General features: G+C 38.7%; 1 protein-coding gene across 5 annotated transcripts in view; it reads right to left on the reverse strand.

The window, feature by feature from the left end:
* The window catches only part of NUMB (NUMB endocytic adaptor protein), an 82,583-nt gene that overhangs the window by 28,466 nt on the left and 40,159 nt on the right, over window positions 1-13,958 (reverse strand). For 3 of the 5 annotated variants that reach the window (XM_053474909.1, XM_053474907.1, XM_053474908.1), the window contains exons 2-4: window positions 11,479-11,620; window positions 7,397-7,471; window positions 3,002-3,034 (exon numbers count right to left, since the gene is read on the reverse strand). In XM_053474909.1, the coding sequence (XP_053330884.1) occupies window positions 3,002-3,034; window positions 7,397-7,471; window positions 11,479-11,604 (234 nt within the window). In that variant the 5' untranslated portion in view covers window positions 11,605-11,620. The remainder of the gene's footprint in view (window positions 1-3,001; window positions 3,035-7,396; window positions 7,472-11,478; window positions 11,621-13,958) is intronic. The other 2 variants (XM_053474911.1, XM_053474910.1) reach the window with 1 other exon arrangement.

Raw genomic sequence — 13,958 nt, forward strand, 5'->3', positions numbered from 1 at the left:
TCCTGAAATGCCTTAAACCTCCCTATATACCACTCTGCCCCATAATATGCCTTTTAACCCCCTTAATGCCAGAGTTACATATGGGGGTATAAGGCATTTTTGGAGGCAGAGTGGCACATAGGGGGTCAAAAGGCATATCATGGGGCACAGTGGCATATAGGGTTAAAAGGCATATCATGGGGCACAGTGGCATATAGTGGGTATAAGGCATTTCCGGGGCAGATGTGCATAACTGGGGGGGCAGGTTGGAAGATAGAAGGAAATAAAACCAAAATATTTTTCTCGATCATAGCTTTTATTAAAAAAAAAAAAATAGTTTACATGAATTAACATTTACTGGTAAAACTTTTTTCCTATAGGGTCGTCTTATAGTCAGGCTCTCTCTTTTTTCCTAAATTAATATTCAGATTTGGGGGGTCGTCTTATAATTGAGCAAATACGGTATACTTTCCCAAAAGGCAGATCTCCAGCTGAGGTTAAACTGCACTTTTCATGATTTTTTGACTGCCTGTGAATTCTGAGAGCTGAGGTTCAAGAGCAGGAGATTTTTTTGTCAGAGCAGGAGACATTTTTGTCAGCACCCCAATCCCCCCCCCACAGACCCTCATATTTTAAAGATGGGTCACGATAAATATCGCAAGTCATCCTTAAGAATATCCTCTAGATCGTAAGCTCATTTGAGCAGGGCCCTCCTCACCGGTTTTTGTATGTCATCTTGTTATGTTATATACTCATTTGTATGTCCCGTCTACCCATTGTAAAGTGCTACATAATATGATGGTGCCATATTAAACAATAATAATAATAATAATAATAATAATAAATATCCTGCATGGAGTCTCAAGGTTACAGGGAATGCCCTGTGGGAAATCAATCTATATAGCAAGCCGCCACTACATTTACAGTGGGCAACCAGTAAACCCAAAACACTCTATAGCTTAGTAACATCTGGATTTGATATTCCTAGGCATATTTATTTGCAGCCACCAACACCAAATCATAAGAAGCAATCTTTTCAACAGCGAGCAGGGCCCTCTCCACCTAATGTATCGGTTTGTCTTAAGTCTGAAAATTCTAGTCTTCTCATACCCATTGAGTATAGGTATTGGAAGAAGCACTGCGTAAATTAATGCCGCCATATAAATAATAAAGCTTCCTTGAGTCAACTATTCTCATTATTGGTGTATTGCTGGAGCTGTGAGGTTTACAGACGGTTTCTCAGGGAATGTTACCTAGTGATATAACAAGGTTTATTTAGTAAACCATAAAAGGTGCAGCAAGTAGAAATGTCTCCTCCTACCGACTTAAGTGTTGTAATCAAAAGGCTGCGTCTCCGCTTTATTAAAGGAACAGTCTAGGCCCCAAATGATAATTTAAAGTTGGACTCCATTTTACATGGTATTTCAATGCATTTTACTGCATGCCTATTAGTATATAAACATCTAGCACACGCTCTGTATGAGTCCACTGGAGCAGCAGCCCACCATATGTATACTAGAAGAACGTATGTGTTCAGAGACAATATATACTATATGGACATTATGGACTATATGACCATTACACCAACGTGGACTTTTATGACATTGTATTCTATATACACAGACATTAATTACAAGTTGCTAAAGGGGAAATACCAAGACCTTTTAGTAAATGTTATGCTTCCAACTTTGTGGGGACCGTTTTGGGAAGGGCCTTTTCCATTCCAGTATGACTGCCCCAGCAAGCAAAGCTAAGACATGGTTGAATGAGTTTGTTGTGGAAGAACTTGACTGACCCACACGGAGCCCTAACCTCAATCCCGTTGAACGCCTTTCGGATGAACTGGAACAGAGATTGAGAGCCAGGCCTTCTCGACCAACATCAGTGCCTGACCTCACAAATCTTATGAAAAGCCTTGCCAGAAGAGTGCCATTATAGCTGCAAAAGGGGACCAACTACATTATAATGTCTATGTTTTTAGGAAGTAATGTCACAAAAGCCCCTGTTGGTATATAGGTGTGTGAGATACAATACAAAAAAGCAGTGTATGGTCAAAGTAAGGTAACTTGAGATTTCACAAACGAGAGATCTTACTTTGGATGCTCAAACTATATTAAATCTGAATGCGTTACATGCAGGCTAAAAAACTGCAGGGCCACTTTTTTTGTTTTGCTTGTTATTGGCTGCTGATACTGCCATTTATTCCAATATTATATTTCAATATTATATGTAATAAGCATACTCTGTTTTCAGTAGAGGAAGATGGGAAAAAAGCTGAAAGACAAAAGTCTCCAATAACTAAAGAATCCCTGCATCAATTTACACTCAATAAATGTCATTAATTCCATGCAAAATGCACTCCAATATGCATTTAACATGAGAATAGAACTGGAGAGATCCCGGATTTCAGAACATACACACAGAAAAAAGGCATGTTGTCCAAAACAAATTAAAAAAAAAAAATTGCTCCCACAGACGGGGTTTAATTGTTTAATTTAAGGTTACTAGATCTGCCCCATATCCAGGAGCATATGCTAAAGGGTTGCATTAAAATTCTTATGGTGCTTCTCTCCCAAAAAACAAGGACATTTCTAAGCAACCCAAAACTTTTGAGTGGTACTGTATGTGATTGTTTTGATTCTTAACGCCAGACAAAAAGGTAGATCTTTCCACCGCTGGTAGCAACTCAAATTGTAACTCCCAAGATTCTGAGCCAGCCAAGAGGAGTTAACTGTGGTTTAACAAGTTGGTATTAAACAAGTTCTCATAAAGAAGAGTTTTATTTAGTTTTGAGAACACTTTGGAGGTGAGCAGCAACGCACCACAACCTTGTTCAAGTTACACATCCCGTGAGTGACATACATGTGTGCGTGTGTATAAAGTGTTTATGTACATACATACATTTTTTCTCTTTATTTGTGGGAAATAAGAAAATGTGTCAAACGCTATGCAGATAGAGACTGTATTTTACCAGTGTGCAACTCCTTATAAAACTCAAGCACAAACTGGGCATTGAACTTACTTTTGCAAAGAAGCCTTTGAAGAACTTCCTTTCCTGGAGGAACAGGGGAGGGGACAAGTCGAGTACTATTATTGCTGTAAACTACAAATCCCAAGGTTTTCAATCAACATGCATTGAACAGGTAGTCAAGTAAAGGGGTATTAGTAAATTGAGCAGGTAAGGTGTCAAGCGGGAAAGCCTAAGACCATGCACAGAAGGAGGTTAACATGTGTGCTCAAGACAGGCCACAACTGCAACAGGCGTAAAAACAAGAGGGTAAAACAAACAGCCCATCACCCTGTTTTATCCCATCACCCTGTTTTATCCCATCACCCTGTTTAATCCCATCACCCTGTTTTATCCCATAAAAGAACCCCACTGAGCCTTAACATTTTCCTGTGTGGTATTCCTTCCTTTTTCATTGGGCACCCATTTCTTTATGGATTACCAATAATCTTATCTTTGTGGATAACCCAACTTTCCAATACTATCATTTTATCAACTTCCACTTTGCCTACTAATACATGCCAAACCTGAGAAACCACCAAATCTATTACACTGCCATCACTTTCCCTAGCTTGGAGTAATGCGGACACAATGCTAACCTCTGTATGGTCATCTACACGTATGTTGTCTCGTATTATATAATGCAACCAGCCTAAAGATGCCAAAAAAAGTATGACCAACACATAATGAAAAAGGAAGAAATAATATCCTAAATATAATTCCAAAAGCTGAATGCCATATAGGATAAATCAGTGTAACATGGCAGCAGAAGGCCGGTCTGCTTTGACTATTCTTGTGTCCATCGGAAGCAAGTAATCATTCTAACAATGCACTGACCTAGGCGTGTGAACCCAGAATGGGTGCCACATTATTTCCTTAAATGTAGGCATTTTATTCAAACGCAGTAGGAACATAGGAGGAAAATGAGGAACCTAGGACTTTATAACAATATGCATATACGGTAAATCCTTTGAACAATCTTCACATTGTTATAATGATCGTTTAAAATCACAACATGGAGCATAAAGGATTTGTGTCTCGCTTGTAAGCGTGGAAATGTATTGACTGTTCCCCTTTCTAAATTCATTGATATAGCTGAAATGTTGACACGGAATAGCTATAATGACAGTAAACATCAAATTAAAAGGGTTCTATGGGAACAATCTCCTCAAGCAGCATGTTAATGTTTCTTTTAACTATATTATCCTGGAAACAAAGCTGTGTAATTTGTGCATTTCAAAGCAAAATCTGCTATTAATACACAGTTACTCTTGAGTATAACAATTTTCATTACACTACATGGTGCTAAATGTAATTTACGCTTGATGATTTAAAGGTGCGGTTCCACCAGCAGACCTGTCATTTTATTCTTATCTCAAGGTATAATCCATTAAAAACAAGCTTAATATGCTTTTTTGGTTGCTAACGCACCAACCTATTAGTGACAATTGGGTGTTGCCAGCACAAATTAGGAACAAGAGAACATTTTACTTGATTTAAAAAAAAAAATACTTCAGAGAAGGGTTTGGCCATTTTTCAGTAGATCTATGAAACCAAAAACTGAAGTATGTATAACTAGTCAGGCAGAATGCTATTCCTTAATGTTCTACGTGTTAGGATTGTGTAGGTAAAGGGCCAAAGAATCTAATGCTAGGCTGCATTTAGAAAATCTATTGTCGTAGTCCGGGTGAGATAATATAACACTACACCTGTGATTATGCCCATAAACAGGGGGTAGATGAGGAATCTACTAGTAACATACTGTATTGAACAGTAAGAGGCACGGAGGTATAGACAGCACCCAGCATTTAGATGTAATTAGTATGTAATGCATATGGGGCACTAAAACATCCACCTATTGAGGCCTGCTCCTGGTTGAAGACCACCTGTTGTGCACAACAATCGTACAAATTCTATAAAAATATCTACCAGATGTGTCAATTAAAACACATGATATGTCACATCCCATCTCTCCAAGTGTAAATATTGTGTGTGGGAATTACTAATTCATTGCTTGAGATACTCGATGCAGTAAGGAGAGAATTTGGATTAACTTGTTTTTATCTGTATGATGTTTACTTATTACAGGGAAGGAGAGCTGCAGTTTCAAATCACTATGTATTATAAATGGACAGATAAGGTGGTCTTCTCCAGCTTGGTCGGTACCGTAAAACACAAACACACGCTTTACCGAAAAAAAGCCCTGCGTTTGTCTTCAGTTTGCAAAGCACGGTGACGGTGATCCATTGTCTATACAGAAAGGCAGACATGATATAATTTAATAGAGATTAAAATAGGCAGACTGCAGTAGATTGGTCTCAGTATCTTGGAGGACTCTTCTTTTTGGTACCTAGAGGGCATGTCACGTGGATAGCTGCAGTTGTGAAGTAAACTTAGCAATGACAACCGTAAAACACACCTCGCACGCAGGGAATATAACGCAGACATGTCATGAATCACTGGGAGAGAGCTAACTAATGAGAAAGGACAAGCCTTCTGCTGCCAAGATCAGCGACTCCATTTATCAAATGCTTCCGGAAGTCAGCCCTGCAGCTAGTAGAAGCTAAAGACATATCCCCACAAAACCCTAATTCCAGGGAGACGGGTTGTTAAATTTTTCACCAAGGCCAGTATAGGTTAAACTAGGTTACACCTCAAGAAGATCCAGGTAGAGTTAAAAGAAAAAAGTACATGCAAGACAGATTTTCTTAAACAAAAATAACTAGTGGTTAATTGTTTAAAATGTGTTTGTTTAATACAAGTTAAGTCTTTAATTAACCTGCTAAAACAAGAAAATATATCAAAATGTCAGACACATAACAGACAGCATCAAATATCACACAGGGGCAATAAACAGGGAGAATTGCAAATGACTGCATGAGATTTTACAATGTGTGGATCATTCAGAACATACACTTATTCTTAAATCTTTTAATTTACAGAAAATGTTAATGTGGCGATGACATGTTTATGTATTTTAAAATAAGCCAAGTCGAATATCTGCTGCAGACCAATATTACATTTGCCCACAGTATATATTATTTAGTAAATTTTACTGCAAAAAGTGCATATGCACACAAGATCGCTACAGCAAAACAAATTAGATTCAAATACTAGACAGACTGTCTGGATTAGGTGCAACAATGCAGTCAGGTTATCAAAATGGAAGGAAACAAAAACCAGAAACTAGGAGGCAGGATACAGCCCAAGTCTGCCATGATGTAATTTAACATTGGGTTATAAACGTGTAAGTCATTGCAAATTGAGTCAAAGTGATGACTGTCTATATTACACATCACACAATTGTATGAGGTACACGCATAACTTCTATGGTTTGTCAGACCAGGAACTATAGGAAATGTTAACATTGGGTTTTTTTCTTTTCTAGGGTTCCTGGCAAAAAAAAAATAAAGTTGATAAAGCATACCGATAAAAAGAAAACCTGAGCAGGCATAGTCTTTAAGATCACTACCACTCTGGTACTGAATGGAACACATTCTCTCCTCTCTCCTGTGTAATCCTCACATGATTTCTGCAACCGGATGGTGCTTTCTACTGCCCCGCTGTATAGGACAATAGCATATGGGTCCTTGACTCATCAAGTAACATTGTGCCCCATACCATATGCCTGAATGCATGCTGGCATGCTCTAGTCAGAGAATACCATAAGCAAACAGCTCTGCTCATGCTGGGGTTTTATAAAAAAAAAAAAAAAAAAAACATTACAATACTCCATTTTTTTAAATTTATTTTTTATTTTTTTAAGGATTAGCTTGCTATAGTAGGAAGCCTTACCAAATACTGACTTACATTCACAGGCAAAAAAAGGCGTTTGTTGCTTTGCATATACCCATACCTGGGTCAACTGCCCGATCCTCCGGGTCGCGGAGTCTTCACAGGCTCTGCTCCCTGCCCATTTCCCTTTAAATGGGGGAGTTTCCTGTGATGACAGCAGGAGTCGCCCACCGGCATCAGCCCTGGCTGCGTCCTGCAAGGACAGACTCCGGGTAGACAGAGCGCAGATCTACCCAGAATTCCTTGCACTACAAGTACCACAAATCTTTAGGCTTGCCTGGTGGATGTCAGTGTTTGGCAATGCTTTCGTATATTTAAAAATATTTCCAAAGGGAGGGGGTTTTTTTGCCAAAAAGGAATAATGTAAATTTTCCATTCTGGTGCTCTGTTCTTTTCATTAAGTGTTCTAAAACCAAGTGTGAGCTTTGCAGTAAATCTTTTAAATAGATGTGTAAATTACATTAGCACACATTAGAAACATAAGAATAACACGACACGCAGGATTTAGCATTTTAAAGAAAAATTGGCATAATATCATGAAGATTTCGTTTCTTCACTATTTCGCATTAGAAAACATTTGCACTGTAGGCTTAGTTGAAAATATTTAATACATACAGATTTTAATCTCTTCACTGCTTCTTCACAGATGTGCATTCCACGTGATTCATCCACTTCCACGTGACCAAGATACTGCGGGGGGAAATAAAAACAACGTGACTGGAGGATGAGTTCATAAGACTGTACATGTTGTATTGTATTGTCTTACTGTACGGAACCACTTCATATTCTAGAAATTGAAAAAGCAGGGGCTTTGCACGGCAATCATACCAAGAGTACGTTCCCTCGGAAAACCAAGCGGCCATATAGCATATTTTGGATATATTTTGTTTCATTCCAAATTAAGGGACTACGGGACCCACGGTGTTCTTCCGTGACTTTATTCTGCAGGTGTATCTGAGGAGTTCCACATTTAAACGCATTTAGCCTCCATTGATTTACTCTTGAATCAATTATGGACAGAGCTTGCATATTGTTTATTCTATATTACAATAGGCACCGTCATTTGCCATATAACTGTATGTAGCTAAACAAAGATTTTTTTTTTTATTTTTTTTTAAACTGCCTCCAAGAAAAGTGGCGGAACAACCGTTATGGAATAGCCAAGATTGAACAGATGTGGCACTATTAAGGTTATAGTAGTAACAGGGGTCTTCTTCTTTTTAATTTATTCATAAATGATCTGCGAAGCTGCATTAAGAGCCATGTCACAGTTTTTGCTGATGACACAAAATTAGGCCGGGTAATTCAGACTAATCTTGATGTTTCTTCATTGCAGGAAGATCTAGACAGAGTTGGGGACTGGGCGTGCAAGTGGCAGATGAGGTTCAATATAGAGAAATGCAAAGTTATGCATTATGGTAAAAATAATAAAAATGCAACTTATTCTTTAAATGGAATATCCTTGGGGGAAACTACCAATGAGAAGGATTTAGGAATAACGGTTGACAACAGACTTGACAACAGTGCGCAATGCCAGCAAGCAGCTGTGAGGGCCAATAAGGTTTTGGCATGCATAAAAAGAGGTATTGATTCAAGGGAGGAGGATATCATCTTGCCTCTTTACAGGTCATTGGTAAGACATCACCTTGAATATGCGGTACAATTCTGTGCACCGGTCCTTAAAAAGGACATTATGGAATTAGAAAAAGTGCAAATGAGGGCTATGAAATTAATAAGGGAATTGGGAGATACTAGTTATGAAGAGAGACTAAAAAAGTTAAAATTATATACACTGGAAAAACGGCATCTCAGAGGGGATATGATAACATTATATAAATATATGCAGGGCCAATATAAAGAGCTCTTCAGTGACCTGTTCATCAACAGAAATATACAAAGAACAAGAAGTCACCCTCTGAGACTGGAAGAGCGCAGGTTTCATAGACGACAAAGGAAGGGATTCTTCACAGTGAGGACAATTAAGGTATGGAATTCACTTCCAAGGGAGGTAGTGTTATCCAATACATTAGATACCTTCAAAAGGGGCCTCGATATTTTCTTAGGAAGGCACAATATACAGGGATATAAATAGAATAATATTAATATTTTAGAGCTTCTTGATCCAAGGAGAAATCCGATTGCCTCTTGGAGTCAAGAAGGAATTTTTTCCCCTGATGGCAGAATTCGAAGTAGCTTAATTAGGGTTTTTTGCCTTCTTTCGGATCAAGAATAGAAAGGTTAGGTAGAAGGGTTGAACTTGATGGACTTAGGTCTTTTTTCAACCTTATGAACTATGTACTATGTAACATATCATATGCTAATATGTGCCTGTGAAGGACAGATTGCATTTAATTTCTAAAGCTCTTGCAAATCCCATAGCTGTACTACAATAGGGAAGAATACAAAATTAACAATTACATTAAATCACAAATATGATGAGCACATAAAATATACTTGTACAGAAGAGCAAAAAGGCCCTACACTACTGCCAGCTTACAATGGAGGGGACTGAGACAGAATATATATATATATATATATATATATATATATATATACATACATATATATATACATATATATACACATATATATACACACACACACACACACACACACCACCGTTCAAATGTTTATGGTCACTTAGAAATTTCCTGTGGATGAAAAGCAATCTTTGTCCATTAAAATAATGGATCAGAAATACAGCACAGACATTGTTAATGTTGTAAATGACTATTCTAGCTGGAATGGGTATTTTTGATGGTGGCGTCAGGAGCCATAGCGGAGGCGAGAGGGCCTTCAGATCTGTGGATATTGCTCTAGGGTCTTATGTGGCATCATGGATGATTTTATGACTTGCTCAAATCAGGGCTGCATGCATATTCATGTCTAGGGCTGCAACTAACGATTATTTTCATAATCGATTAGTCGGCCGATTATTTTTTCGATTAATCGGATAAAAAATTTTTTTAATTTTTCATTGACTTTAAATTATTTAATAAAGTAACATAGGATGTTAAAAACAAACGGCAGAATAAAAATTTTTTCTTGTTTTTATTTCCCCAACTTGCCCCCCAGTTATGCATATTTGAGCCCAGGCTTGCCACACTGCCCTCCCAAACATGCCACACTGCCCTCCCCACATATGCCTTATATACCCTATATGCCTTATACCCCCAGATATGTCACTCCGTCCTCCTCAGGTATGCCGTATACCCCCCTGATATGCCATAGTGCCCTCATAGGATTTGCAGACTCGTTCACAGACAATACTTTTATAAATAAATACAGGATTAATCTTTACTGCCCCCAGGATTTAGATTCCCCTCAATTTGCCCCCATTTACATCTAACTGCACCTTAAATTAACCTTATTAAATTAATTAAATTAACCCTCAGTCCTCACCATTAAATTAACCCTGAAGAGAAGACCCCATTAACCACAACTGCCCCTAAATTAACCCTGAAGACCCCATCAACCACAACTGCCCCTAAATTAACCCATTAACTATAACTGCCCCTAAATTAACCCTAAACACCCCATCAACCACAACTGCTCCTAAATTAACCCGAAACACCCCATCAACCACAACTGCCCCTAAATTAACCCGAAACACCCCATCAACCACAACTGCCCTTAAATTAACCCTAAACACCCCATCAACCACAACTGCCCCTAAATTAACCCTAAACACCCCATCAATCACCACTGCCCCTAAATTAACCCTAAACACCCCATTAACTATAACTGCCCCTAAGTTAACCCTAAACACCCCATTAACTATAACTGCCCCTAAGTTAACCCTAAACACAACATTAACAATAACTGCCCCAAAGTTAACCCTAAACACCCCATTAACTATAACTGCCCCTAAGTTAACCCTAAACACCCCATTAACAATAACAGCCCCTAAGTTAACCCTAAACTGCCCCTAAGTTAACCCTAAACACCCCATTAACTATAACTGCCCCTAAATTAACCCTCACCTCCCCTAACTTTCAGCAGCCCAAATATTAATTTTATACTCACAGTTAGATGAGTGTCACAGCCATGGCGATGCCAAGGAAATGGGCGGAGCCAATCGGCCATTTGACTCCACCCCTTTCTTCCTCCCTGTCCCTCCCTGCAGTCACTGCCGATTGGCCCCGCCCCTTTCTTTCTCCAGCAGAGATTGCAGGGAGGGACTGGAAAAAGGAAGTGGGCGGGCCAATCGGCAGTGACTGCAGGGAGGAACTGTAAGTAGCAACTGCTGCTGTGACTCCTGTGAGTCACACTAAACGGATTATAACAGGAGGGGTATTTTTATGAGCATTTGCTCTGAAAAAACCCTCATTTTATAATCGATAAAAATCGATTCAACTAATTGATAATGAAATTCGTTGCCAACAAATTTCATTATCGATTATCATCGATTTTATCGATTAGTTGTTGCAGCCCTATTCATGTCTTTAAAAAACTTTTTCACACCTGAAGATTGCATGTTTGTTTACCTAGAACATGAAAGAATAAAGAAAGCCCCAGAAGTCGGTGTTATCCCCGATTCCTAGTATATATTAATACAACACAGAATTAAATGTAAAAATTAGAGGGAATTTTTTTTCGTTTCATCCTCATCATTAAAACCAACTCACACGTGTTTCTTGCTGCCCCTCCATCTGCGTCAGTTAATAAATTAGTTACAATAAAAGTACAATCACTACCTTAACCTGAAAACTGCATTTCCCATTCCTGACAGATTCTTCATCTGTTTGCCACTGGTGGGGCCGGCTTGCCTCTGGGACATATATATCTTTCTTCCTTCGAAAACTCTGACGTAGTTTATTCATTGTTGGTCTTCACAACCTGCAAATAAGATGCATATATATAATTTCAACTGCAATTACTAATGAGGCTGTACACTACTTTCAACTAACCATAGTTACTCATTTTTAACTATTAGACTAAGACTTAAAGTAAAGCATTGGAGTTTTGGGGTAGCGCCATTCAGCATGCATGTAAGGCATCCGGTATGGCTAATAAAGATTTAAACTGAATCCACCTTGACCTGCTTAGTTCTAGCATTCTATAAATAAAATAACCGCCAAATTTACAGATCCTTTTAATGTTCAATTAACTCCAGAGTTAACCCATTAGTCACTGATTATTGAATTGTACGTGCAGTATTACTATAATAAGTATCAATTATTTAATTGTATTTGTTCTAGTTTTCAGCTATGCAAGACCATCTGATATGCTTTATAGTCCTGGTTTACTGTACGAGATGACACTGTATCCAGCAGAGACGAGGAGCTACTGTACGAGACGAACACCAAATACACATAGTCATGGTAACACCAACTCCTAATACATACATGCATGCATGGTAACCCTATAAACTAACCCACACACTCCACACCATACATACACATCCTAACCATATACCAACACACTCAAATGCCATTTGCCAACGTCAACACGCACTCTAATCCCATAAAATTACACATACTCTCAAAGATATCTCTCACAAATGAATCCTCCCGTCTACCTCACACAGAACCCTGTCCTCACTGCACCACTACCATGGGGTCACACAACAGGTTACATGATCCCATTGAGGCATCTTGGTCATCCACCAGCAGCTCCTGCCTTAGCGCATCTATCAGATGAGTAATATTTTTATCATCTTTTATTTATATAGCGCCAACAGTTTACTCAGCGCTTAATACAATACATGTATTCAAGGGGTATCACAAGACGAGAATTGACAGACTAAGATCAACCGATACATTGGGTGGAGAGGGCCCTGCTCGCAAGCTTATAATCTTGAGGGAATGGGGTGACAAACATAAGGCATAGAGAAAGGGTGAGAGGTAGTGTGGTGGTTGTATCAAAGATCTAAAATAAAAGTTATTACACCTCTATACAAAACATTCATTAGGTATCATTTAGAACATGCAGACCACCTTTGGGTCCCATTTTTATGTGATTATATTGGAAAAAGCAGAGCTTTGGGGGATTTTAGCCACAAGGAGCACTTGCCAAAAAACTGAATTACTTGCTCTAGAAGAAAAGAAAAGGGCGTCCAACCAAGTGACCTTATCACTGTGTACAAAAAAGGGTGTTCTTCAGCAAAAAAAGCTGTAAAGCTCTGAAATGCATGTGGTTACTATATGTACTGTGAATATGTACTGTGAATATGTACTGTGAATATGTACTGTGAACTGTGAAGGCTTTAAGAATAAACCAGATTGCTTAAGAAGGGGTATTCATGGGGATGCTTTAAGGGACAGTTTAATGTCCCTTACATATCTACTATAGAAGAATGTATCTTTAAGTACTCAAGGAGTATTCCCCTTAAATGCTGTTTATCTAGAACTTACCTGCCCAAAACTGGAATGAAGTTAGGATTTCCCCCCCCATAAATTAATGGGGGGAAAAACCCTAACTTCATTCCAGTTTTGGGCAGGTAAGTTCTAGATAGACAGCATTTAAGGGGAATACTCCTTGAGTACTTAATTGAGCTGCAATACTTATATATATACTTATATAGTAGGCATTGTGACCTTGGGTTGCTTTAAAAACACAAACACAGCGCAAATTTTTGGTTTTGTGATCATTAACTGGGTCAGTTATCTGCACCAATGGTTCTTTCATCCAATTACCATATCTAAACACAAAGCCTACAACCCCTCACACCCAGCGTTGTAAACATGTACGCCTCAAGTGCCTAAGGCGGATAAATTACTGTGCTACAACACATATGATGACAATACCACTCATGTCCTTCATAAACATAGAAAGGCATCAAAATAAAACGTAATGGGTACATTTTCCACACTGCTTGCACAAAACCATATTCAGAGTTAGTGTCACATATAGACACACACATACACACCCCAACCAGCCATAACATTACGACCACCGACAAGCAAAGTGAATAACACTGATGGTCTTGGTATCGTGGCACGTGTCAGCAGGTGGGATATATTAGGCAGCAAGTGAATATTTTGTCCTCAAAGTTGATGTGTTAGAAGCAGGAAAAACGGGCAATCATAAGGATCTGGGAGACTTTGACAAGTGGCCAAATTGTGATGGCTAGACCACTGGGTAAGAACATCTCCAAAACTGCAGCTCTTGTGGGGTGTTCCCAGTCTGCAGTGGCTAGTATTCAAAAGTGGCCCAAGGAAGGAAAAGTGGTGAA

This window comes from Spea bombifrons, chromosome 9 (genome assembly GCF_027358695.1).
Source record: "Spea bombifrons isolate aSpeBom1 chromosome 9, aSpeBom1.2.pri, whole genome shotgun sequence".
Classification (NCBI taxonomy): Eukaryota; Metazoa; Chordata; class Amphibia; order Anura; family Pelobatidae; genus Spea; species Spea bombifrons.